This window comes from Sorex fumeus, unplaced genomic scaffold (genome assembly GCF_029834395.1).
Source record: "Sorex fumeus unplaced genomic scaffold, SorFum_2.1 ptg000098l, whole genome shotgun sequence".
In the NCBI taxonomy this organism is placed as follows: domain Eukaryota; kingdom Metazoa; phylum Chordata; class Mammalia; order Eulipotyphla; family Soricidae; genus Sorex; species Sorex fumeus.
In genome coordinates, this window is record NW_026606155.1 from 20,200,911 (window position 1) to 20,226,912 (window position 26,002).

Below are 26,002 nucleotides of genomic sequence, written 5' to 3' on the forward strand. Positions count from 1 at the left end.
TTCCAGCTACTCAAATCCATGGAGAGGCTTTACTTCTCTCTCAGTGGAACTCAGACCTTGCAGATGGTGATCTACATTGTGTGTGCATGCATGTGTGCATGCATGTGTGAGTGTGTTTGAGTGTGCATGTGTGTATATGTGTGTGCATGCGTGTGTGAGTGTGTATGAGAGTATGTGTGAGCGTGTGAGTGTGCATGTGTGCATGTGTATGTGTGTGTGAGTGTGCATGTGTGCATGCATGTGTGTATGTGCATGTGTGTGTGCATACGTGTATGTGTGTGTTGCTGGTGAATGCACCCATGAACCCATAGCCCCTTTCATGCAAGCCAATTGCTCTGCCACTGAGCCCCCTCCCTGCATATAAGACCAAATGTCAAATCCATCTGCATCCCTAACACCCCAGTCTGAGCACCCCGGGGCCCCTAGTATCTCCCCTCTCGAACTGCTCCTCTTTGATCCATGGGCCTGGTCAGTGCCTGTCACCAAGTTGAGGCTGACCAGTGGAGGCAGGGCTGCTCCGAGTGGTCATCCCCAGCCTGACCCTGGGACACTTATAGGGAATTCAGATTCATGGTCACTGGCTGAACTGGAGCCCAGAGTGGTCAGCCTTGCTACCCTGTGACTGCTGGAACCCCTGTGTTCCCTGGGCCTGTCGGGGAGGCTGAGGCCCAGTCCAGAGCTCACCATCCCTGGGCCTATCAGAGGAGCCATCACCCCCAGTCCTGCGTGGCCCTGGCCGTGGGGGGCTGACCAGCGCTGCTTAATTAAATGGGGAGAAAGATCAGGTTAATGTCAGATAAGCAGCAGGATTAAAACCAGACAAAGAATGGACAAGGGGGAGCTGTCAGCACCCTGGCCTGTCCAGAGCGATTATTAATAACGATAAGCACCGAAGACGGGAATAATAAAGGAATAATGAGCTGGTTCTGAAAGTGACAGGAGATGGGATCTGATAGAGGGGAGCCCTGGGGGCTGCCCCGGGGTGCCCCCCCTCCTGCCCCCTCTGGAGGAGCAGGGCTGCTCTGGGGCGGAGGCTCAGGTCTAGAGAAATGATTTCCCCTTTCAAGGTGGCCAAAGACCCCCAGAGACCAATCTGACCGGGGCCCAATTAAACCTCCATCCATTCTCTTTCCTGCAGCTGGCTGTGGGCCTGAGTACACAGGGGCGGCCAAGTCCCGGGGGCCCCTTGCATTTCAAATGCAGAGTTGGAGGCCCCACCCCACCCGTTCTGATCCCTGAGAACCGGGGAGAAGGCAGGCGCCTGCACCTCCCAGAGGATCCCTGGCCCGTGGCCCATGGCCTGTGCTTTGAGAAGCACCAATGTGATACCTGGGAGGCAATCGGCCCAGAGCAGGGGCACAGCTGGTGCTCAAGTCCCCCCCTCCCCTCCCCGAAGGGCAGCGGAAGTCAGCCAGGCACAGGTGCACCAAGGTGGGGCCGTGCCCCATGGAGCTGGCCTCATGCGCCAAGCCCATGGTTGCTGATGGGTGCTGCATGATGTGGGCAAGTCAGAGAGAGGAGCCAGGGTGGGCAGGAGAGAGGAAGCTGCAGAGACTGGACTGGACACCACCAGGTCTTTCCACAGAAGCAGAATCTATTTTCCTCGGGATACTCCTGTTTCTAAAATGTTGACACTGAGGCACAAATGCGGAGAAAACAGCTCTAGCCAACACCGACTACAGACCAGGCTGCGAACAGGGCACGCGGGGGACGTTTAAGGACTCACATCCAGGCTGGGTGGCTTAGTGGCTATGTTAGGATGAAACTGACACCATGACAGGCCACAGCCAATGTTAAGTTTTGACTAGGCCTAAGTTTCTGTTTCCTAGAAACTGAACTGACAATTTCTGGTAAACTCCCATTTGAGTAACCTGCCCAAAGACTGGCCGTGAGGGGTCACTATGTCCATTTTTTTGAACCACCACAAACTGACTGTTACTATCTTCATTTTTTGGAACAACAAGAAACTGACTGTTATCAAATTTTGACGAATCGCTGACCACCATTGCTTGATCATTGTTATCATAGTAGTTGCTCAACCTTGAAACCCATTATAAACTGTTTGTGACTTAGAGTTGGGGTCCTTGTCAAGACTCCACTGTGTTGGATGAGACTTGGACCCTAGCTCGAGCTAGCATTAAAGTTCCTTTGCTTTTGCATTATCGTGTGTGGACTTGGTCTCTCTGCAACTGGGAATCTGAGATCAGGCACAACAGCTGAAGGAGGCTGCCTTGGGAGCCTGATGCTCTGAGTTGGGTCCCCGGTGCCGACAGAGTGGGGACAATCACCCCCTGTCCACTCCTCACGGGCAACATAACCAAAAGAGGCATGAACAGGGCCCGGTGGGTGCCCTGATGTGGGCATGCACCTGCCCATAAAGTCGTGTCTAGTGATGTATGCTTCACATTCAATAACAGTGATGGGCAGTTTTAGCAGTGTGGATTGCCGAGTTTCACGACAATTACAGGTGTGCAGCCAGCCCTTCTCAGAAGCTCTGGAACTTTTTATTATTCCTACAAGCAACTCCAGCCCCTTCGCACTCCATCCCGCTGGCTCAGCCTCACTCGGCTTAACTCTGTCCTCCATATGGAGCCTAAGAATCCCTTCTCCTGGAGCGATAGCACAGTGGTAGGGCGTTTGCCTTACACGCAGCCAACATGGCCGACCCGAGTTCGATTCCTCCGCCCCTCTCGGAGAGCCCGGCAAGTTACCGAGAGTATCTCGCCCGCACAGCAGAGCCTGGCAAGCTCCCCATGACGTATTCGATATGCCAAACACAGTAACAACAAAGTCTCCAATGGAGACGTTACTGGGCCCGCTCGAGCAAATCGATGAACAACGGGAGGACAGTGACAGTGACAATGACAGCGTGTACCTCGTGACCCACACCCCACGAAGCGGTTTTCCCGCTCACTCTCCTCCCTGGGGTCCTTTCTAGCCGCAAGAGGGTCTGGAGAGAAAGGGGCTGTTTTTTTTGGGGGGAATGGGCAGTGGTGCTGCCCACTGGGGTCCTCCCAGAGCCCGCCCAGCGGTGCCCTACAGGAAACCACCCCCCACCAACACCTTCCGTGCCACTACAGAATGAGGCCATACTGCCTCCCCCTGCCCCACAGCTAAATGCCATCTCCACCCCCACGGGCACCTCAGATCCTGGTGTGCACTGTGAGCCCTGCGGGCAGCATTTGAGCTCTCAGCAGGCCCAAGGGGTGGTGACTACTCAGAGGCCATCAGCAGAATCTCCTCAGCTCAAGCCAGGGGTAAAACAAACAAACAAACAAACAAACGAAGAACTACCTTATTTTCTCCTCCTGCTGAGGGGGCGGGGGTGGGGGGGAGGCTGGAGCGATAGCACAGTGGTAGGGCGTACGCCTTGCAAGCCCACCTTCCTGGCGGAGCCAGGTTCGATTCCTCCGCCCCTCTTGGAGAGCCCGGCAAGCTCCCGAGAGTATCTCGCCGCCCGCAGGGCAAATCCTGGCAAGCTCCCCGTGATGTATTCAATATGCCAAACACAGTAACAACAAGTCTCACGAAGGAGACGTTACTGGGCCCGCTCGAACAAATGGATGAACAACGAGAGGACAGTGCTGGACAGTGTAGTGCTATTTTCTCCTCCTGCTGAGATAACCCCAGATTCTTGTTTTTCTTTTGGTGGGGTGGGAGGGGGTGGGGCAAGCAGTGCTCAGGGTGGCTCAAGGTAAGTTGTCAACGGCTGGGGAGGGGCTTGGCTCTGGAAGTATGCCAGGACCTGGCTAACCCAGGGTGGGTTTCCTGAGCCCGGAGGGGAATCCCAGGGGCCTTCAGAGCAGGTCCACAGGGCAGGGATCTGGGCCGGTGTCAGGGGGCAATCTGACAGGCTGGGTAGGGCCCTGGAAGACGAGGGGGGGGCTTCACTCTCCTAAAGGGGAGCTTGCCAAGGCCCCGGGGCTGGACAGCGTTTGTGGCTGTGGAGAAGGTGGCAATTGAGATTGGTTGGGGCCTTTCCAGTCTTTCCTTTTGGGTTCTGGACCATGCCCCGTAATGCACAGGTCCGTCACCCAGGGGTCACTCCTGGTGGGGCTGCAAGGGTCACATATGGTGCCGGTTGAACTGGGGCCAATTGCCATTGCCCTCCCCGCTGTCCTGTTCCCCAGTCGGCGACTTTTCCAACTGCAACGTATATCAGGAACTAACCAGTGAAAACAGGCTAAGCCAAATCGAACGGGGTCAGGGACCAGAGAAAGCCTGTGTGACACGCCCCCCTCCACCTTCTGACTGGGACAGAGGAAGCCTGTGTGACCCCTCTTCTGACTGGGAGTAGGTGTCCTCTGAGCAGCACCCAAGACCCTTGACTTCTGTGAGCACTGTCTGCACATGCCCTGGAATAAGACATGCTTGTCACCAAGTGTCACCTCGTCCCTGTGGCTGAGCAGTGGTGGCTGGTCAGTGCTGGAGTGTGGGGCAGGGGCGTGGCAGGCTCTGCCTTCTCAGTGCCCTGGACTCCTTCCTACCCTCCCTCCCCCAGGTGCATCCCCCCCTCTCCCGAGGGACGCTCGGCACTGGGCGACCCACCAGCACCCAGGGGTGCTCTGGGAGTGACACTTAGGACAGTGCCCCCAGGATTCCTGCGGCTCTGTTCCCTCCCCTGCCGGGGGGCCTGGAGAAGGTGGGGCGGGTGGGTGTGCTGCAGCCTGAGCTGAGGAAGATGCCGTTCCCGGGACTCTTTCCAGTCCTCCCCTAACCTCTCACAGTGTCTGCTGGAAAGCCTGAGCTGGGCGGGTGTGTGTGTGTGTGGGAGTGGGGGAGGTAGGACCCCCTCTCCAGGCAGTGCTGGTGGCCGCAGCTGCAGCAGATGTTTGGGGCGCGCTGGCTGGCCACGTTTCGGTGGGAGCCGAGAGCCTGGTGGCGGCTGGGGAGTTCCAGGCTAATGCCCAGCCTGGCACGGACCCTCTCGCGCTGACCCCTCCGGTCCAGGTCACCGTGACAGATGCTGGGAACATATGCCGGGAATTAATTCGCTCTCTGCGGCCTCTGTGGACAGCGTCTTCCTCCGCTGCTCGGCCGCCCGAGCCTTCCGATTTGTACCTTGCCCAAAGCAAAGCCCAGCCTGTCCCTACCGCCCCCGCCCCTGCTCCCCAAACCCCCCAGCAGGCTTCTCTCGGCATTCAGAGCCCGCTGCCAAAGCGATGTCACTCCAGAACCCAGCCGGCCACCGGCCACGGCCGCTCTCCCCTTGCTTACAAAGATCCAATCTTTTAAAGTAATTTTTTCCCCCCGTATAACGCCCACTGCCTTTTTGAAATCAACACCTCTCACCAGTCTCCCACCCCCCACCCGCGCCCTCTCTCTGGGTGCCTCTTGTCAATGTCCACTACTTTATTGTTTAATCTCGCTTTTCCTCTTCATCGGCTTTATATCTGTAATACTGCACCAAGGGGGGCAATCACCCCATACCTGGTCATTTTCTCTCTGACTCGTTTATTGTTTTGCAGAAACCCCCGGAACTCCTTCCTCTGCTGTAGCATCACCATTTTATTTTCTTTTTGGGTCACACCCAGCGATGCTCAGGGGTGACTCCTGGCTCTGCGCTCAGGAATTACTCCTGGCAGTGCTCGGGGGACCATAAGGGATGCTGGAAATCGAACCCGGGTCGGCTACATGCAAGGGAAAACGCCCTACCCGCTGTGCTATTGCTCCAGCCCTGTAGCATCACGTTAGTCCTGCAGTATTCCATCAACGGGGGCCTCCCCCTCTTTTTTTTTTCTATTTTTATTTTTAAATTTTTTCATTTTATTTATTTATTTTTTATTAGTGAAACACCATGAGGTATAGTTGTAGACTTAGAAATTTTTGTGCTTGGGTTTCAGTTATACAGTGATGGAGTACCCATCCCTCCCTCTCTTGATCCAATCATCCCCCCCAGGGCACGTTCACTGCTTCCTGCTGGCAGTCACATGCATCAACCCTGCTTCCTCAGCTTGGGGCAGATCTAAGATTCTGGGCTTGTCTGGGTCCCCAGAAGCAGGACTGCGGGCCCCCTGCTGGCTGCGGCTGTGGCGGCTCCACGTTCACACCCACAGCAGAGTCACGGGGTCAGTTGACAGTCCCCACAGCGTAGGCCCCAACTATGGGCGCAATGAGCTACACCCTTTCGCCTTCCTTTTTTTTTTTTTTCCTTCAAGCCACACCTGGCGCTGTGCTCAGGGCTTACACCTGGCTGGGCTCACTCCTACCTGGGCTCAGGGGACTATAGGGGGTGCCAGGGATTGAACCCTGGTTGGCCACATGCAAGGCTTGTCCCTCCCCACTTTCCTGGAGGGAGAGTTGGGTCTCTCTGGGAGGAGCCTGGCCGGTCCCTTCCAGCCCAGCCCCCTCACTCCTGCTACGCTGTGCAGTGGCAGGGACGCCACAAGCAGCTGCACTTGCAGGATGCACAAGAATTTCTTGGTCTTTTTGTTTTTGTTTTTTTTTGTTTTTGGTTGGGGGGGCGGGGCAGCCAGGGGTGCTGGGGTAGAACCCAGGTACGGCTGTTTCTGGGGAGTAGCCCCTCCTATATCTAATTGCTTGTGTCTCTTAGACATTCACCTCTGTTCTGCAGAAAGCTCATAGGAGCAAACAAATCTGTGTAAAATCTATTCTACTCTATACTGACTCCTCTGGAACAATCACATCTCTATAATAACCATTCATTATATAAAGATTCAGCTTTTTTTTTTCAATCTCCATACATATAAAATTGGGCTGGAGCGATAGCACAGCGATAGGGCATTTGTCTTGCACGTGGCCGGCCCGGCTGACCCAGGTTCAATTCCTCCACCCCTCTTGGAGAGCCCCGCAAGTTACCGAGACTATCTTTCCCGCATGGCAAAGCCTGGCAAGCTTCCCGTGATGTATTCGATATGCCAAAAACAGTAACAACAAGTCTCACAATGGAGATGTTACTGGGCCCACTTGAGCAAATCGATGAACAACGGGAGGACAGTGCTCTAGTGCTACCTATAAAATTATGGAAAATATTCCATAATTACCACACCATATTTGATAGGGTTCAGACAGTAGGCAACAAATCATAGAAGGAAATGTATATACATCTCTCTCTCTCTCTCTCTCTCTCTCTATATATATATATATATATACACATACATATATAAATATCGGAGAGCTCGGCAAGCTACTGAGAGTATCCCGCCCACACGGCAGAGCCTGGCAAGCTACCCGCGACGTATTTGATGTGCCCAAAACAGTAACAATAACAGGTCTCATTCCCCTGACCCTGAAAGAGCCTCCAAAGAGCTTCCCAAAGGCACCGTTGGGAAGGATGAGTAAGGAGAGGTTGCTAAAATATCAGGGCTGGGACGAATGGAGACATTACTGGCACTCGCTTGAGTAAATCGATGAACAATGGGATGACAGTGATACAGTGATACAGCCCCTCAGGGAGCCCTACAAATGCGGCTGTCCAGTCTGCCTCCTGCTGTGCCAACAGGGAGTTGGCGGCACCCCCAACCTCCGATCCTCCAATCTTGGACAGACAGAACTCACCTTCCACACAGTGAGTCAGCTGTGCCCCGGTGGGGGGCAGGGGGAAGTCCCACAACCGCAGCCCCGGCCTTGGCCTGCAGGGGTCAGGGCTCGATTCCCCAGCACCACTGGAAGGGACGCTGTCCCCAAACACTAGGCAGGGCCTCCCCTTGAGCACCAGCTGTGCTCTCAGCTCTGCCGCCAGCCCACACACACCATGCTCTTGCCCGTCAGCTCTTCTCCGGCTTTAGCAACTCCTCTGCCCTCCCCTCCTCTGGATCTTGGCTCAAAGGTCCCCTTCAGCCAGGAGAGAGAGTCAAGAAGGTCAGACGCCTGCCATGCTCGTGGCTGACACTGTTCCAATCCCGGGCGCCCCTGAGCACCACTAAAAGTGACCCCTCCCTGAGCCAGGAGTCAGCTCTGAGCATGGCCAGGTGTGATCCACAAATAAACAAAACAGGCGACTTTCATAAAAAAACAAGCATGATAAACTCTCACAATGGAGATGTTACTGGGCCCACTTGAGCAAATCGATGAACAACGGGAGGACAGTGCTCTAGTGCTACCTATAAAATTATGGAAAATATTCCATAATTACCACATCATATTTGATAGGGTTCAGACAGTAGGCAACCCATAATGCCCAAAAATAGAGAGAGAGTGTGGGGGAAATTGTCTGCGATAGAGGCAGGGGGTGGGGCTGAAAGGGCGGGGAGATACTGTGGACATTGGTGGTGGAAAACGTGCACTGGTGGAGGGGGTGGGTGTTTGATCATTGATCATCATTTCAAACATGAAAACAAAAAAAATAAGTAAATAAATAAAACATTGGCTTTGGTTAAGATATATATATCTTATCTCTCTCTCTAATATATATATATATATATATATATATATATATATATATATATATATAGGCTGGAGCGATAACACAGCGGTAGGGTGTTTGCCTTGCATGCAGCCAACATGGCTGACCCGAGTTCGATTCCTCCGCCCCTCTCGGAGAGCCCGGCAAGCTACCGAAAGTATCTCCCCTGCACGGCAGAGCCTGGCAAGCTTCCCATGATATATTCGATATGCCAAACACAGTAACAATTGTCACAATGGAGACGTTATTGGGCCCGCTCGAGCAAATCGATGAACAACGGGAGGACCGTGACCATGAAATATAAATATATATATTCTAATTAAAAGCAAAAAAAGGGCGACTTTCTCTGAGAACTCCCTAGCCCACCCCTCCACAATGTCACATGACCACATCCTGTCCCCATATCCGCTTTTTCGCTTTTTCTCCGTGGCAGCTTACCGCCTGGCATGGGGCCCGTTTGCTCTGTGCTGCCCCCTCGGGAAGGAGTGTTTGGCGGGTAGGGGCCACTGGCCCTGCTCCATCTCCACAGAACAGAATCTGACACAGCGGCGGCATCTCGGGAAGGAGGGAACCTCCCCGCTGGCACCTGGCCTTGAGATCGCCTCAGGTGGCCGTGCGGGAGAGAGCTCCCTGGGAAGTGGAGTCACGGCTGCCGCTCCTCCTTAGCGGGGCGGTGCTGAGGAGGAAGCTGCGAGTTCTCACGTGTGTGCGCCTGCGGGTGCTGAGCTGAGCGCGTGTTAGGTAGAAGCAGGGAGTCGGGAATGAGGAAACAGGGAAGGCGCTGCCTTGTGTAGCTTGCTAGGCTCAGCCCGGACCCTTGAGTGGTACTGGGTGTGACAGCCGCGTGCTCCGCCCCCCCCCCCCAAAAAAAACAGTGGCAAGGAAGGGAAGTGAATCTCAACCATTTGCTGGAGGAGGGGGACTCTAGGGGTGATGGTGGGGGGCTGGGAAGAAGAGCCCACAAACCCAGAGTCGCCACTACAGCCTGAGGGCAGGAAGGAGGCAGCATCTTCACGCCCCACCAGGCCACCCACCATGCGGGCCCTGCAGGGCCCACCCCTACCCCTGCCCACAAACAGCAGGGGGCAGACTCTTCGACACAGTGGGGTGGGTGGGGTGCCCAGTCGGCAACAGGGACGAGGGGCATCTCTCCAAGAGGGCGCCGGGAAGCAACGGGAGGAGTCCGGGAATAGCCACCAAGGACAACAGGAAGAGCCACTGTGGTTGGTGGAAAATAGACTTTTATTACAAAACACTCCGTCCCCGTGAAAACTCTCTCTCGGCGGCTTTGCTGGCCCCCAGCTGGGCGTCAGGCGTGCGTGGGGGGCCCCACGGGCTCCTCCCTCTCCACATGCAGCTGGTCCCACTCGGAGATGAGCTCGGACGACACCTCTGTATACAGCCGCTCCCAGTCCCAGCTCACGTCGTCCTGAGAGAGGGCGTCAGGCGGGACCCCCGGCCAACCCCCTCCCTCCGCTTCTGCCCGCAGTCCCGCCCGGTGGCCACCTACCTCCCGGACTTCGTGCTCTGGTGCCAGGACCCTGGTGAGGAGCTTCAGATCGATCTCGTCGTCCTGTGAAGGCAGAAGCAAACAGGCTGAGCCTCCGGAGACCTGTGGGAACTGCCCGACCCGCACCCGAGCAGAGCAAGGGAGCCTCGGGGTGCCCGCAGGGAGGCCTGAGAAAGGGTGACCAGGTGATGGGGGCTGCAGGGCACCTGGAAAGTGAGGCAGGGGTCACAGGCCCCCAGCAGGGGGCAATGAGGCAGTGAGGGGGGCGGCCATGGGGAAGCGCTGGACTTTGGGGTCAAGGAGACGGGAGTGTCTGAGGGGGGGACGCCCGGTAACCTGCCCCCACCCTGGCCATGCACAGAAGCAGCAAGCAGGGAGTTCTGCCGGGGGGTGCAGGGGGGGTATCCGCATGGCCCCCTCGAGGCTGGCCCCACTGCTCACCAGGGTCTGGAAGGCAGCATACTTGGTGAGGTCGTTGTCCAGGTCACGGAAAGTCATGACCCGGTTTGCCTGGACACTGCAGGAAAGAGAGACTGTGAGGAGGGAAGCAGGCTGGGAGGGCGGGGGTGGGGGTTGGGTGAGGAGATGTCTAAGAATCAGGTTCCCGTGGCCAGCAGCACCCAAGGGCGCAGTCTCTCCTCCCACCCACCTCGTCCCCGATCCAGCGTACCTGGGCGGGGCCGCCACCTGCAAAACAAAGTCTTCCTCCTGTATCTCCTCCAGATCCGGAATGACGGGGATGTCTGCAATGAGAGGTGGACGCCCACCTGCATCAGCGCCCGTGGGGCCGTCCAGTGCCTCCATGGGATGGGCAGCATGTGGACACTCAGGCTTCGGCTGGGGCACGGCACAACCTCAGCCACCCTGAGTCCTGGAGCCTGCGGAGTGGGGCTGGGACACATGGACCGCAGGGAGAAATGGGAGCCCCAGACAGCACTGGGGGGTGGACGGTAGTAAGGCAGCAGCAATGACACAAGGGCCTGGGGTGGGACCAGAGCCGGCTGATCAGGTGCCTGGGGGTGGCTGCCCCGAGAGTCACCTGCGCATCACCCAGGCCCATCCATGCCCGGGCTCGTCGAAGTCTCGACACGGGCCACGGCGCTGGTGGTGGTGCAGAGCCTGCACCTGAGGGATGCTCTGCCTGTCCCCCTGGGTAACATGGGAACATGCACGCCTGGCTGTGGCTGCACTCGTGTGGCTATGTGTATGTGTGCGTGTGTGCGTGTGTGTGTGTACACACCTGGCCATGGTGTGGCACACGTGGGGTGTGTGTATGTTTTTGTACATGTCTGGCTGTGGCATTGCACATGGGTGGTTGTTTGTGCATGTGTGTGCACACCTGGCATGGCACTGCACATGTATGGTCGTGAGTGTGTGTCTGTGTGTCTGTGTGCATGCATGCCTGTGCTCGGGGCTCTGCAGGCTGCAGGGCTCATACAGTGGGTTGTATGCTGGAAACTGCACACTGCTGAGAATGTGGGAGGTGCAGGGATCAAACTGGGGGCCTCATGCTGGCAAGGAAACACTTTAGTCACCCCTCCCCCACTTCCTCGCCCCTCTGCCCCCAGTGATCTGACCTGGCTTCATCACAGTTTATGGGGCCGGGGAGGCGGGGCTCCACTGGCCAGGTCTGCTATGGCAGACACGGCGGTTCTAAAGACAACACTCGTGTTGCTGTCTTATGGAGACCTTTTCCCTCCTCTGAACGCTCCACATGGGACAGACACGAGGACCTCCCAGCAGACAGAGTCCAAGTCTCACTGTCTAACAGAGTCATGGAAAGGGAGAAGCAGGGCTAGGGACTCAATCACCACCATTGCATCAGAGCAGCCAAGGGGGCCGTCTCCTCCCGGGGACACGGCACGTCTTCAAGCAGCCTTTCCTGGTCCAGGTGAGTGTCGTGGACATGGAAATGCTGGAGGGTTTTGTTTGCCCTAACCAGGCAGAGCCAGAGGGGAGACAGAGCAGGGAAAATGGTCAAGAGGCAAGACGGTGCTGGAATCCCCAGACAGCTGCAAACACCAGGAGAAATCCCAGGGAGGATTGGAATCTGCTTGGGATCTGCTTCTGAGGACCGAATTGGACAGCAGTGCTCAGAGGCTAGGCCAGGGGTCACATGGTGGTGCCGGAGAGAGCCTGGGGCCCCTGCATGCGAGACATTGCTCCAACCCTGAGCTCTCTCTCTCTCTCTCTCTCTCTCTCTCTCTTTCTCTCTCTCTCTCTCTCTCTCTCAGCTCTCAATGATGTTTCTAAGAGGCACAGAATCATTCTAAGGCCCTGGCACTCTCCAGCCATTCGTCAGACATTGCAAAGGTTCTGGCCACACTAAGCCCAAGTATACAAAGGTCAGCGCCAAACCACGGGCTTTATCACGCTTCCAACTGCGTGCTTAAAGATTCTGGGCCTGGAAGGAGAGAGGGGAAAAGGCGTGCGAGGGAGAGGCAGACACAGAACACCTCACACAGAGCGAACAAGACAGGCAGAGGAGAGCAAAGATAATAAGGGGTGGGAGTGGATGTGAAAAGGGGTTCCAAAGAGAAAGATTTGCTGGATGCAGGAAATCAAGAAGACACATAGGCCGCCCCCAAGTGATTGCTCCCGCCCAGCAAGACCTCGGCTGAGGAAGGAGCCGTGCAGACCTTGTGTCCGTCTGTCTTGCCAGAGTTTGAGGAGGCGCTCACGAAAGCTGAAGGTTTTGCTCACTCTTGCTCTGCCGCACAGACCGCGGTGAGGGCGGCTGACAGACAGGCCCGAGCCGGCCGCCGGGACCCGCGGGCCGGGGACGGGGCTGGCGGTGCCACGGGCCGTCAGCACTCTGACAGTTTTGGAGGGAGCCGCGGAGCTGCTCCGGGCCCGGGCCGGGCTGGAGTCCAGCATGAAATGAATATTCAGGAGCTGGTCAGGAGACACTGCCCGCTGAGCCCGGGCCTCAGGACAGGGTCGCGTCCCCGAGTCCCCGTTTCCCTCCGCCACGCTGGCATTTGGGTCCTGTCAGCTCTGCCCGGCTTCCCCGCACGCGCTGAGGAGGCGACGCTGCCGCCCACGGTCCACTCGGCCTCCCTGCGGGCTCCCGGCGCCCCCGCCCTGCTGCCAACGCGCGCAGGGGAGCGTGGGGCTGGCCCATCTGTGAGGGAGCAGAGGTCAGCTCGGGCCTTGGCAAGGGCGCTGCTGGGGCTGGCCACTCAGTGGGATTTCTCTCTAATTGGAAGCCTGGCGCCCGGCAGAACCCGGAGCACCGCCTGCCTGCGTGGGCTGGAGCCAGCGATGACAGCCAGGCCAAGGCAAGCTGGAACATTCCGGAACTGTGACAGCTTGAGCCATCGCCCGTGGTCGGGCTGTCCAAGTCCTGGCCCCAGGGGAACAGGTGGCCAGGAAGCAGATTTTGGGCCAACTTCAAAGAACTTCACGATTCTCCGGTTTCTGATTTACAAACGACAGACAAGAGCTTGCTTATTTATGTGTACAGGAAAGAGGTGCTCGGAGCATTTTTATTCTCTCTCTCTTGCCTTCCTCCCCTGCATCCATCCCCCCACCGGGGCGGGGGACTCCAACTGTAAAACACTCTCTCTCTCTCTCTCTCTCTCTCTCTCTCACTCTCTCTCTCTCTCCACGAAGCAGCCTAGAAATGAAGATGCACTAATACAGACCATTCTCTCTAGTCCACAGGTGACAGCCACTCCCCATTAGCAACGGCTACTGGACCTTCGAGTCTGGTCACGGGGCCTCAGGGGAGTCACACTGCCCCAGGTGACCACACAGGAAGACCGAGTCCACTCTGGCATCACTCCTAGAAAGTCCATCATCAGGTTATCTGTTTCCTTCCAACTGCTAGAAATGACACTAACCTAACCAGGTTTCAGGTAAGAACTAGGGAGGAGGTGGCATGTGTGTGTGTGTGTATGTGTGTGTGTGTGTGTGTGTGTGTGTGTGTGTGTGTGTGTACGTCGTGAGAGTGCGTTCCTGATCTGTCTGGTGGGTTGGAGCCTAAGGTTTGGATGGTCCCTTCAAATCCTGGTTGGTTGTGTGGCTCTAGCCTTTCTGGGCCTCAGTTTCTCCATCTATAAAACGAGGGCCATGGTCCCCACCCCACACAGTTATTATGTCTTACACACAACCAGACTTGATAAAATTCTCATGCCAGAAATATGCTATCACTTTTCTTAAGTCATTCCACGGCTGAGCATTTCACAATCAAACAGGCAGTCCTTGCCCTGCCTCTGAGCCCTGGCACCCGATGGGCTGCCCCTACCCCTCTGCCCACAGCGCCCCACCCACCCGCACAGAGGGGACCCGGGTCAGCTCCCCTATGAAGGGCCATTCGCACTCATTCTTTCACTTGTTTGCTCATTCGAGGAACCTTATGAACCGCACTAGGTGTGGCAGTGCCGGACAGCAGGCAATGACACACACCTGGCCCTCGTGTGGGTGCACCACCCAGGCCGTGCCTGTGAACTAAAGGCCACTCAGCGAACAAATTCATGTGCAAGACGAATAAAGCAGGGCGGGAAGGCAGGAGAGAAAGCGCAGCAGGTAGGGCACTAGCTTTGCACGCGCCCCCAATGCCCTGCCAGGAGTGATCCCTGAGTCCCACCAGGTGTGTCCCCAAAACAAACAAAACAGGGCCGGAACACACAGCTCAGTGGGAATGCCGAGCTCTCGCCTGTCTGTACGCTGGGCTCCAACCCGGTGTACCCTCCACCAAGTACAGCGTCTCGGATGAAAACTTTCCTTCCTTAGGTTCTTCCCTTACCCTCGTAGGTAACTGCCACCAGCCACACAATTGCCACACAATTCTTGTGTGATTTATATACAATCCTTGTATTTCCTGTGGTTTGGATGAGCCCATCACATATATATGTCCCTTTCAAAAAAAACAAAAAAACAAAAAAACAAACAAAAAAAACCCTTTTCTGCTGTCCTACAATAGACTGCTCTCTCTCCTTTAAACACACAGCTAAAGCTCACTCGGTCTTTTTCGTGACCTTCTGGCATTTCACTGAGTGGACGCTCTCCGATGCAACGAATCCCAGGCAGAGCGAAGGCCACTGAGACTCTTGGGGGTGGTCTGGGCCGGGAGCTGGAGCAGCTGGAGTGGGGGAATGAGGGAGACCCAGCCAGGCAGGGCTAGCGCATGCCAAGGCTCCGGGCAGCGCAGCTGGTGAGCCTGAAGGCGGGAGAGGCTGGCGTGGCGGGTGCAGTCGAGAGGGGATCCACTGGGGCAGGAGAGAGGAGGTTGGCCTGGGTGGGGGTGGACCTGCACCCACCCGCTGGGAAATATGAAGTGGGCGGCACCCACAGCCCAGCGAGACCAAGACGGAGGAAGCAGGGCAACGTGGCAAAAGCCGGGGGGGAGCCATATCAGGGCTGGGGAGTGCATAAGGGAGTGGGTGCCTGCCTTACATGCAGCTAAGCCTGACTCAGAGTTCTCCTGAGTGCAGAGTCAGGAACAGTCCCTGAGCATCACCAGGTATGACCCAGGAGCCAACACCACAGCAGCAGCAACAACAAACTGACTGAGGGCTGCAGGGGACGTGTCCGGCCCTCCCGATCCCTGAACTGACCTGGAATACAGCAGAACTGTCTTTCCACAGACTCAGTGCGGGACCCAGGGGCCCCCAGCACCTCGGAGAAAGTGGAGTGGGGAGAAAGGAGCTGAGGGGGAGGCCTGATCTCTGTCACCACTGCCAGTTCAAGCGCCAGAACACTGAAGGCCAACTGGATCGGAAGCCGCCCCTCCGATGGGATTGGAAAGGGCCTCGCGATACACCAACACCCCAATCCCACCCCTCCACCCCGCCACGTCATGCACTCGGCTGCGCCAAATGCCCTGTCTTGTCCCCACTCAGAGCCCAAGTGTCTCGTGTCCAAAGGAGAATTCAATTCACAGGAAACCACAGAAGTGACCCCGAGCTGCTCCTTGGGTTTGGTGAACCCCAGATTGAAGAGCAGCCAGGGCCTGCCGGGAGAGGGTGGCACACCCAGAAGGGTGCAGGGGGGCAGAGAGACCCCGTCTGAGCTGGTTGGCCCAGACCCTGAGCTGCCGAGTGTGTCCCCTTGTCTCCCCTCCCCTTGGCCCTGGAGGAAGCCCATCCCCTCCCACAGCAGCAGAGGTGCAGACAGACGCACCCCAGAGACCTCAGGATGGGAAACGCATCACCACCCTGGGACACAAGTTTCCCGTCACACAGAGCCAACAAGCGCACGTGCAGGTGACCCCCAGCAGTAAGAGGGTTGGCATTTGAAATCAACAAGACCCCTGGGGTTAGGAGGACTGGTCAATGGTTGAAACTAACCACAGGTGTGTTCAGGGCAGAGGGTAGGTAAGATAGAGAAGAGACCAGTATGACAGTAATAGCTGGGAATGATCATGCTGGACAAGATCTGAGGGTTAAAAGTAGGTAAGGGATATTCTTGATAACCTTTCAGTATCAATATTGCAAACCACAGTGCCCAAAAGGGGTGGGGGGGGGGAGGAGAAGGAAGAGGAGAAGAAGGAAGAAGAAAAAAGAAGAAAGAAGAAGAAAAGCACCTGCCATAGAGGCAAGCAGGGGGTAAGGAGTGGGGTGTGATGGGAGGGAACCTGGGGATACTGGTGCTGGGAAATGTACACTGGCGGAGGGATGGGTGTCGGAATACTGCATGACTGAAATCCAATCATGAATGGCTTTGTATGCCAAACACAGTAACAACAAGTCTCAAAATGGAGATGTTACTGGGCCCGCTCGAGTTAAATCGATGAACAACAGGAGGACAGTGCTGCCACATTAAAAAAAAAAACTCCAAATAAAGAATATATAGAGATGCATGTAATAAATAAAAGACATACAGCTTAGAAAAAGATAACAAAAAAATAAATAAAACCCATAGCAGGGCTGCAGTGATAGCACAGCGGGTAGGACATTTGCCTTGCAAACGGGTTCGATTCCCAGCATCCCATATGGTTCCCCAGCACTGCCAGGAGTAATTCCTGAGTCCAGAGCCAGGAGTAACCGCTGTGCATTGCTGGGTGTGACCCAAAAAGCAAAATAAAATAAAATAGAATAAAAAAACATAGGTAAACAGAGACTCATGGAAAAATGAGCAGGGCCAATGAGAATCGGCTTCAAAGACGTGAGAGGGGAAAGGCTGCCGTCTGCCCTGGGACGCATTCATCACGGATATTACCAGCACAGGAGCGCGGGAACATGCTAACGACCCAGCCAGGTCCCCAAGGGGCCCTTCGCAGCCCTTTGCAGCCCTGCGACTGACAGCAGGAAGCCTCCCCATGTGGCAGGGACTCCACACGGTTGTGCTCCTCGGCCCAGGAGGCAGTTCTGCTCCACGGGGGCGGGAAGGGGTTTCTCAGACTGTGACGGGATCACCCCCAGTGCCCACCCTGGGTGAGTCCACAGGTTCTGCCCTGAAGTGTGACCTGAGTGGGGGACGCGCCCCAGTTGGGCTGCTACCCCCCCGCCCAGGGGGAAGGGGTTTCCATTGGGGGCGGCCGTGCTCGGGTCCCCTTCAAGTTCTGCTCATGGCCGAGTTTCTGGGTTGGGGGTTTCTGCACGGTATTTGCCGGCTGTCTCCGGGGTGTGGGGGGGATCGCTGGAGACACCTTCTACCAAGTTTCTTCTGTACCCCGGCACTTTCTCAACTTTGACAACTAACAGGTGATGCAGGTGGCGGTCCTCACGGTGCTCCACAGCCAGCCACTCGCTGCCCCCCGCAGCCCGGGTGAAGGCCCCCGAGCGTGCACACACACGTTCCAGCCTCAGCAGAGCATCCGCGCTGAGCTGAGGGCACACGTCAGCCTGTTGGAGCCAAGTGCAAGAAGAGGCAGTTCCCAGGAAAGGGGCCCCGGCCACGGGGCATATCCCCGCGCAGTAGTCCCGTCCACGCCCTGGTGGTCCCAGGGCCAGCGTCCCAGGGCACAGACCCTGGCGGGGCTCCCGAGGCCACGGCGCCCGTGTTTGTTGTAAGCCGCGACGACGACTCAAAACCGGAGATCATTATAATTTTTCTCTGCAGCTACAAAACTTTGTTTTACTGAATGCTGTTACCTTCTGCATCACGTAGGGGGAATTTTAAGCAGGCAAATGGAAGAAGGTCTGATTGAAGATGAAGTTAAGTGAAAGAAATTGGTCTCATTTAGCACATGACAGGATTCATCTGTGTTCCCAAGTCCACTGAGGTGGCATCATGGCCGTTTCATATTCATGAGCTGCTGCGACTCTGTGTCCCCTCATTTACAAAGAGCCGTGTTCAGCAAATTCCGTCCCTGTGGACAGCCCGTGCATTTCATGGTCTTGTCAGAGACACATCAAACGCTCCAGTAACCAAATACCAGAAAATGGCTTTAATTAGTGGATCTCAATCGTATAAATAATTTTTTTCTAAGTGAAAAAATGGAGATTTTTTTTTTTTAAAAAGGGGAGAAGAAAAGGGGGAAGCAGGAGGCAACAGGCTTCAAACACTCGAAGGAACAAGGGGGGGGGTAGAGCTGGTCTCAGAGGAGTCCCCCCCCCCCCACCGCTGTGGGCTGGGCCCAGTTCCGCAGGACCCCGGCCCTGTCGTGGATTCACGGCTGCAGCCAGGCGGGTCACCACCACTCGTCAGCTGCAGCCACTGGAGAAAAGCCGAGTGGGACACTGGCTCCGAAGCTCACGGCCCATGTTTGCGGGGGAACCGCACACAAGGCAGGAGCCCCGGGGAGGGGAGACAGGACAGACAGACAGGACGGATAGACTGACAGACAGACAGACACAGATGAATCGCCCCTTGTCCTGCCAAACCCTCCCTCCTCCCCCTGTGCCTGGGGAGAGAGGTGGCCGGCCTTAGAACAGCCGGAGCAGGGGTTCCCCCCACCCTGGGGCCCCCGCCCCGGGCTGCGGCCCTTTCTGCAGACAGTGGTTTGGACCTGCCCAGGTTTCTGCCATGGCCAGGGTGTGACACCTCGAGGTGCTGCCCCCAGGTTAGCGGTGGAGGAGGAAGGGGCTGGGGTGGGTGAGCCTTGCCTCGTGACTCTTCTACCCCAGAACCAAACCATCCCTGTGCCCCGCCCCCCGCCCCATCTCCCCACCAGGCCCACCCAGTGCTGAGCCAGAACCAGTGTCAGGTGTGAGTTCCCGACACAGCAGTCCTGAGAGACCGAGGGGGCCGGTAATGCTTTTCCACTGGGGAAAGGCCCAGGCGCCCTGGAAGCTGGGGTCCCCAGGACCCGGAAGGGAGGGGCCTTGCAGACCAGCAGGGTGCAAAGAGCGAGAAGGCAGGATGAGCAAGCAAGCGAGCGGGCAGGAGGAAGAGGGCTGGGACCTGTTTTCTCTCTCAGCCCTGGGGCCATCCCAGGCCCAGGAACTGTCCAGACATATTAAGGGCCAGGGGAGAGGAAGGGCTTTAAAAGTTGGAGGCAGGAAGCGGAGGGAAGGAGCAGGCATTGGGGGACAGAGGAGGCCTCAGCGGGAGGGCCAGCCTCTGGGGGCCGCCTGCATAGCCACGCGGAAACGGGCTCATCCGATTCCATTTCATTCTCCCTGCGTTACACCGAACAAAACCAGACAAACTCCACGGCTTTTATTCTAAATCCTTCGGTGTTGTATTCTTTCTTTATATATATTTATTAAAAAAAAAAGCAACTTTGATCGGTGCCACCCCCATACCACCCCCTCGCCCCTCCCCCCTCCATCCCAGCCCACTTCTGAGCAGCCCCGTCGTCCGTCCACGCGCCACGGCCACTGCCGGCGACAGCCAGCCGGTTTTGATCACCGCCACTCGGCATCGGCTTTTCCTAAGATAGATGAGGAGCCTTCCTGCTCTCGCCCTCCTATCAGATGAGAAACTGGGGGTGGGGGGGGGAGGGGGGCGCGGGGTCCTGAGGGAACGGCGCCACAATCAAGGGCTGCGTGGCGCTCGCTCGGTCCCCTTGCCGCAGCAATTTTCAAAGGCGCCCGCCTCGGGCACTTTTAAATGATGGTGTCTCAATTCTGTAATCATCCTTCAAGAGCTTTCTCTGAAAGGGTCTTTTAGGTAAACCTAGTCCGCGCTTATGGACTCAGGACTCGCATTCTCGGCGTGTGTCCTCCTGCGCCCACACACGGAGGAGCGTCAGGGAGGCTGCGTGCGAGGAGCGGCCTGGGCAGGGCGACGGCCTGGCCCTGCGTGTTCTTGCCCAGGACCTTGCTGTACCTGGTCTGCCTTGGCCGCATGGCTCCTTTGGAAGCCCGAGACAGGGGTCGCAGTGCCGTGGCCAGCCCGTGCTAGAGGTGTCTATGCCTCTCCCTTTCCCTCTCTCTCCCCAGCCCTGGGGCACAGCCAGCCTTGGAGCTCCTCCCAGGTGAGGACCTGCTGTGGTCAGCTGAGAGCAAGTGTCCCTCCCCGTCCCCCCGGCCACCTCCCAAACTGCAGAGAATATTCTCTCTCTCCCTGCCTCAGTCCCAGAGCCGGAGCGAGATAGCACAGCAGGTAAGGCACTTGCCCTGCACGCGGCCGACCCGGGTTCGACGCCCGGCCTCCCACAGGGTCCCCCGAGCAGCGCCAGGAATGATTCTTAAGTGTAGAGTCCTTGGCTCGGTCCCCATCTTCTGAGCCATCCGAGCCTCCGAGTCTCTCCTGGTCAGATCAGGAGCAAAACGCAGTGGTTCCCCTCAAAAAAGGGCCGGCACAGGGTCCCTGCCCCCCCGCCCCCGCTCCCACACAACGGACCCACCCCTGTGACCTGGAGCAGTGCCCGCGACAGAACCCAGGAGCTGGAGTGACTCTGAGTTCAGGCAGACCCAGCTCTCTCTGGCTTCTGCTGCCACTTCGTGTGGGGTGGCTCAGTGTTCGTCACGTTCAGCCACAGAGCAGAGCATGACAGAACGCACGGTCTCGGGGGAAAGCTCACCTGGCTGCTACCTGGCTGGCACATGTGCAAGCAGAGCCCAAGAATCCTCTTTCCCAGACTCCCGGGGCTGCCTCTTCGGGTAGGGACCATCGGGACGCTGATGATGTGGACCAAGCAGGTGCCCGGCGGGGTCCCTCCAACTGTGTGCCAGGCGGAGGTTGGCACGGCGAAGCTGGCCAAGTCTGGGGTGACCTAGACATCCCAGGACATGGCAGGGGCCCCTAGGCATTCCGTGCCAGCTCTGCCCATGGAGCAGAAGCGCTGGCCAAGACTCTGGGTTGTGCTTTTCAGCTGGCCCGGGTCAGGCAGGACAGGGGCGCATCAATGACAGGTGGCCACAGGCTGAACTCAGCTTCCTCCAACATTCCGCTTTGGAAGGGGGGTGGCACTCAGAATACAGTCAAACCAGACTCCACTACGTTTGTAGAAGTCAAGGTGTTCCAAATATCTCTCTTTTTGGGGTCACATCTGGCAGTGCACAGGGGTTACTCCTGGCTTTGCACTCAGGAATCACTCCTGTGGTGCTCGGGGGACCATATGGGATGCTGGGAATCGAACCCAAGTCGGCTGCCTGCAAGGCAGCCCTACCCACTGTGCTACCGCTCCAGCCCCTCCCCCCAAGTATCTCTTCACCCCATCTTGGATGCCTTCTCTGGGTGGGTACATGTCAAGTTTCCCAGAAAGGGCCTCGTGGACCGAGTCCCAAGTGCTTCACTGCCAGCATTCAGGAAGCTGCCAGCCAGTCCCAGGTAAGTTCTCTGTGGTCTCTCTGCTCGTGGGGCCCACAGCCTGGCAAACCCACTCTGGAGAGTCCAGGAGACAGGCCCGGAGGCCTCCAAAGTCCAGGCTTGCTGAAGTTCCCCTTCAGCTGTTGTTGGGACGTGACTTTCACTGCTGAGCAGGGAGGCGCTAGGCCAGGCCGGACGCCTATCCACAGGGGCGCGCTGGTGGGCAGCCCCAAATCCCAGAGGGACCTCCAACTCGCCGACCTCACACAATTGCTTGTCAACTCTCGTTTCCTATTGCCAGATGAGGTTCTCTCTGAGAGATCTTTATTCAGAAAGTGTCCACAGACAAGAGGCTTCCAGCACAGATGGGAAAAAAAAAAAACAGAAAGAAAAAAAAGAAAGAACCATCCCTGTCACATTTGCCGACCTAAGGATTTTAGTTGCCCTAGCCACAGCAAGTCTTTCCTTGGGAATCCTGTCGCAAAACTCCCTTTTCTTTTTATTTATTTTTAATTTCTCTCTCTCTCTCTCTTTCTCTGTCTCTCTTTCTCTCTCTCCCACCTCCCTTTTCTGTTTTTGGGCTGCATCCTGCGATGCTCAGGGGTTACTCCTGGCTCTGCACTCAGTAATTACTTCTGGCGAGCTTGGAGAACCAAATGGGATGCTGGGGATCGAACCTGGGTGGGTTGCACGCAAGGCAAACACCCTCCCTGCTGTGCTATCGCTCCGGCCCCTAAACTCCCTTTTCTATAATGCAGTAAACCCATCTCATACATCGCCCCACTATGACCTCAGCACTCAAGCCACGACCACCCCCCTCCACCCCAATTGCTGAGCTTTTACATCCCCTGCATTCTTTCGAGTGCCTGGGATTCCTGGGCTGTCAGCTCTTCCTCTATGTACCAGGGTGTTATATGCTAATAACCATGAAATTCCTGGAGGTCATCGATGCATTCAGTCCAACCAACCAGCTGAACACTGTGGCTTGGCCGGGGGGGTGGGGGGGGGGGAGGCCCTGTGGACTCTCGGTGCTTAGCAACCGCCCTGCTTGACCTGCACCAGCCGGGCCAAAGTCCCTCCTCTCACCCCAGAACAGTATCCCTCCCTGGAGGGCGCAGGCAGGCCCAAGCACTCATTATCTGACAGTAACCTCGGCAGGGTCTGATGGAAAAGAAGGCACGAGACAAAAGGGTTTGACTTTTGTCCCAGGAGAATGGGCACTTGGTGGAGAGATGGGTACTCAATCATTGTATAACTGAAAACCAAGCACAAACATTTGTAAGTCTACAACTGTACCTCATGGTGTTTCACTAATGAAAATTTTTTTAAAAATGTAAATAAGTAAGTAAGTAAAGGCCCTCCCGTTGTTCGTCAATTTGCTCGAGTGGGCCCAGTAACGTCTCCATTGGAGACTTTGTTGTTAAAAGTATACTAAAATAAAATAAAATAAAATAAAAAAGAAATAAAAAAGGGTTTGACCTTAGGGCTGGAGCAATAGCACAGCACGCGGTTGACCAGGGTTCAATTCCCAGAATCCCACATGGTCCCCTGAGCACCACCAGGACTGATTCCTGAGTGCAAAGCCAGGAGTAACCCCTGTGCATCACCAGGTGTGACCCAAAAAGCAAAAAAAAAAAAAAAAAAAAAAAAAGGTTTGACTTCAAGTCCTAACCAACTCCTCAGCTTTTCCAGCTGCCTCCTGACTGTTCTGCAGGTCCAGACCACGTGAGAGCCCAGGCCGAGGGCAAACCTGAGCCAAGAGTGAGGATGTGCGGCTCTGCCTCGCCAGCAAAAGGGTAGGGCAGTGGGTACCAAGAGATGACAAGCCCCACCTGGGTGGCACACGGGGCCCCTCATCCCGCCATGGCAGAATCTGAGTGTTCAAGAATTCTGCCTGCAGGTCGTGCAACAAAAACATGATTAGAAATTCAGTCGCACACCTGTATTAAGAACAAAGGAAATTCTCCAGGCTCACCTCTTCCCGAGAATCATGCTCTCGGCCATTTTGCATCCCTGGCCCATATGAGGGGCAGGAGAGACACCGGTGTGCTACTGCCCAGAGCTTCGTAGCTCAACAGTCAGTAGTGGTTCATTGGGAGCATGAGAACAGTAGAAGGATGTCACAGTCACTGGCAAACACTACCAGCCTGGGATGTGTGCTCCCCCAGAGGTCCTTCTCTGTGAAAGAACTTGTATGGGGCTGGAGTGATAGCACAGTGGGTAGGGCATTTGCCTTGCACGCTGCCGACCCAGGTTCAATTCCCAGCATCCCATATGGTCCCCCAGCACTGCCAGGAGCAATTCCTGAGTGCAGAGCCAGGAGGAACCCCTGTGCCTCGCCGGGTATGACCCAAAAAGAAAAGAAAAAGAACATCTCATATCTCCCTACAGAGCTGCTCCACCCCAACCCTACAGGCCAGTAGCATGGTCATGTAGATTTTTTTTTTTACTTTAAAACGTTTTTATTTTTTTATTATTTTTTTCTGTTTAATGTAGGAGTACTGCTATTTATTCAGCCACTGATTAGCTGATTGAATTGGGCATGAAGTCCACTCATGTAGAATCTTTTTTTTTTTTTTTGGGTGACACCCGGGGATGCGCAGGGGTTACTCTTGGCTCTGCACTCAGGAGTTACTCCTGGCGGTGCTCAGGGGACCATATGGGATGCTGGGAGTTGAACCCGGGTCGGCTGTGTGCAAGGCAAACGCTCTACCCACTGTGCTATCACTCCAGCCCCAATCATGTAGATTCTTAAAATCCTCGCAAACACTGCTCATCCATGCCATTTCCTACCCAGACAGGTTTTCTTAAATTTTCTTAATAGCGGATCAAATGAAGCTTAACAAATCACACAGACAAAACGATAGCTAATGCTCGGGCCAATGAGTCCCCTGGTCCCCTTCCTGCTGCGTCCATCCCTGCCATGAACAAGCTGAGCTACAGTGAGACCCTGGACCAAGGAGTCCCAGACAAAGACAGGGAGGCACCGACTGAGAAAGACCAACGGCCCCAGCCTGCCGCCACCTGGAACGTGGCAGAACAAATTGGTTTGGGTAGAGGGGAGGGTTACATCCAGCATCGCTTTGACTGAGGCTACACCTTGCTTTGTTCAGGGGTTCACTCTGGTTCATGCTGAGGCGATCATGCAAGGCCGGGGATTGAACCCAGAATCTCCCGGCTGCACTCAGGACCTTGGGCTAGCTTCCCAGCCCCAAGAAATTAAAATTAAGCGACATTATAAAGAAAGAAGTCTACACAGCCTCTCTCTCTCTCTCTCTCTCTCTCTCTCTCTCTCTCTCTCTCTCTCTCTCTCTCCCTCTCTCTCTCTCTCCCACCCCGGATGATGTGGGGGCTTACTCTTGGTTCTGCACTCAGGGATCATTCCTGGTGGTGCTCAGGGGTATGGAATGCTGGGGATCAAACCCGGGTCGGTTGGTGGTGTACAAGGCAAGTGCTTTACCTGCTGGACTATCTATCACTCCCCCACCTCCACAAGCTCATTTCTAAAACATTAGGTAGGCAAGATCCTAAGGCTTCCTTAGGTTTGTTTGCACTGGGGACCACCCACAGATGTTTCAATATAAGGGAACATTTTTATTAAGCAAGAGAAAGGATCTGAGATAGGAGGGTTCCAATTTCTCTGTACTTAAACAAGTCCCTTGCGCTCTGTCTGTCTCCAGGACAGAGCTACGGAGAATGGAGTGTGTCTGCTGCTGACAGGACAGGATCCCGCAGAAGGCTGCCAGAATGAGAAGGCTCTTCCCAAAGAGACGAGGGAAGCAGGGAGCAGGGGCCCAGGAGCGGGGAGAGAGGAGCGGTGGGCAGACGGCAGGGCAGCAGATAGCGTTTCTCTGATTCCACCTCTCCTGCGCCAGGCTGTGTTCAGACACTTTTTAACTATTTTCCCTATTGACGTGGATAGAAAATTGAGCAATTACCCTTAAACTCTGAGCTCTCAGATCATCCAGATTGCTACACTTAAAGAATTAAGTTCCCAATTGCCCCAGGCTACAAGTGCCTCCACTCAGCCAGTCCTGGAGGAATTCAGCACTTTCGGATTGGCTATAAAGACTCATTACTCCTCAGGACTCGAGCTGTTTTGCTGCCGTCAAAACTGGACTCCAGGATTCAAAAAAGGAACTGGGGTCTCTCAGCAGGGAAGAGGGAAGCCCCTGTGGCAAGGAGGGGAGAGGTCACCACTCCACTCAGAGACCCAGGCTCCACCAAAGCACCACGGTCATCTGCAAGAAAGATCATCCTCGGGGCTGGAGGCAGAAGGGGACGGGCTGTACCTGGCAGTAAGTGCTCAGGGGTCACACCTGATGTTGCCTGGGGGACAGTGAGAAATGCTGGGGCTGACACCCTGGGCGGCTACGGGCAAGACAAGTGTCCTATGAGCTGTACCATCGCTCTGACTCACTTTCCATTTCTAAGGACAAATTTTAGGGCTGGAAAGTTAGTTTGTTTGCTCCTAACTTGAATTTAACTCTAAGAGCAAAAGAACTTAGAAACTGAATTCACATCTATGAGTGCTTTCGAAG

General features: G+C 55.8%; 1 protein-coding gene across 2 annotated transcripts in view; it reads right to left on the reverse strand.

Moving 5' to 3' along the window:
- Nucleotides 1–9,598: 9,598 nt before the first annotated feature.
- Nucleotides 9,599–26,002, reverse strand: part of IFT43 (intraflagellar transport 43) — a 101,183-nt gene continuing 84,779 nt past the window's right edge. For both annotated transcript variants that reach the window (XM_056133634.1, XM_056133635.1), the window contains exons 6-9: nt 10,546–10,618; nt 10,317–10,392; nt 9,876–9,938; nt 9,599–9,794 (exon numbers count right to left, since the gene is read on the reverse strand). In XM_056133634.1, the coding sequence (XP_055989609.1) occupies nt 9,675–9,794; nt 9,876–9,938; nt 10,317–10,392; nt 10,546–10,618 (332 nt within the window). In that variant the 3' untranslated portion in view covers nt 9,599–9,674. The remainder of the gene's footprint in view (nt 9,795–9,875; nt 9,939–10,316; nt 10,393–10,545; nt 10,619–26,002) is intronic.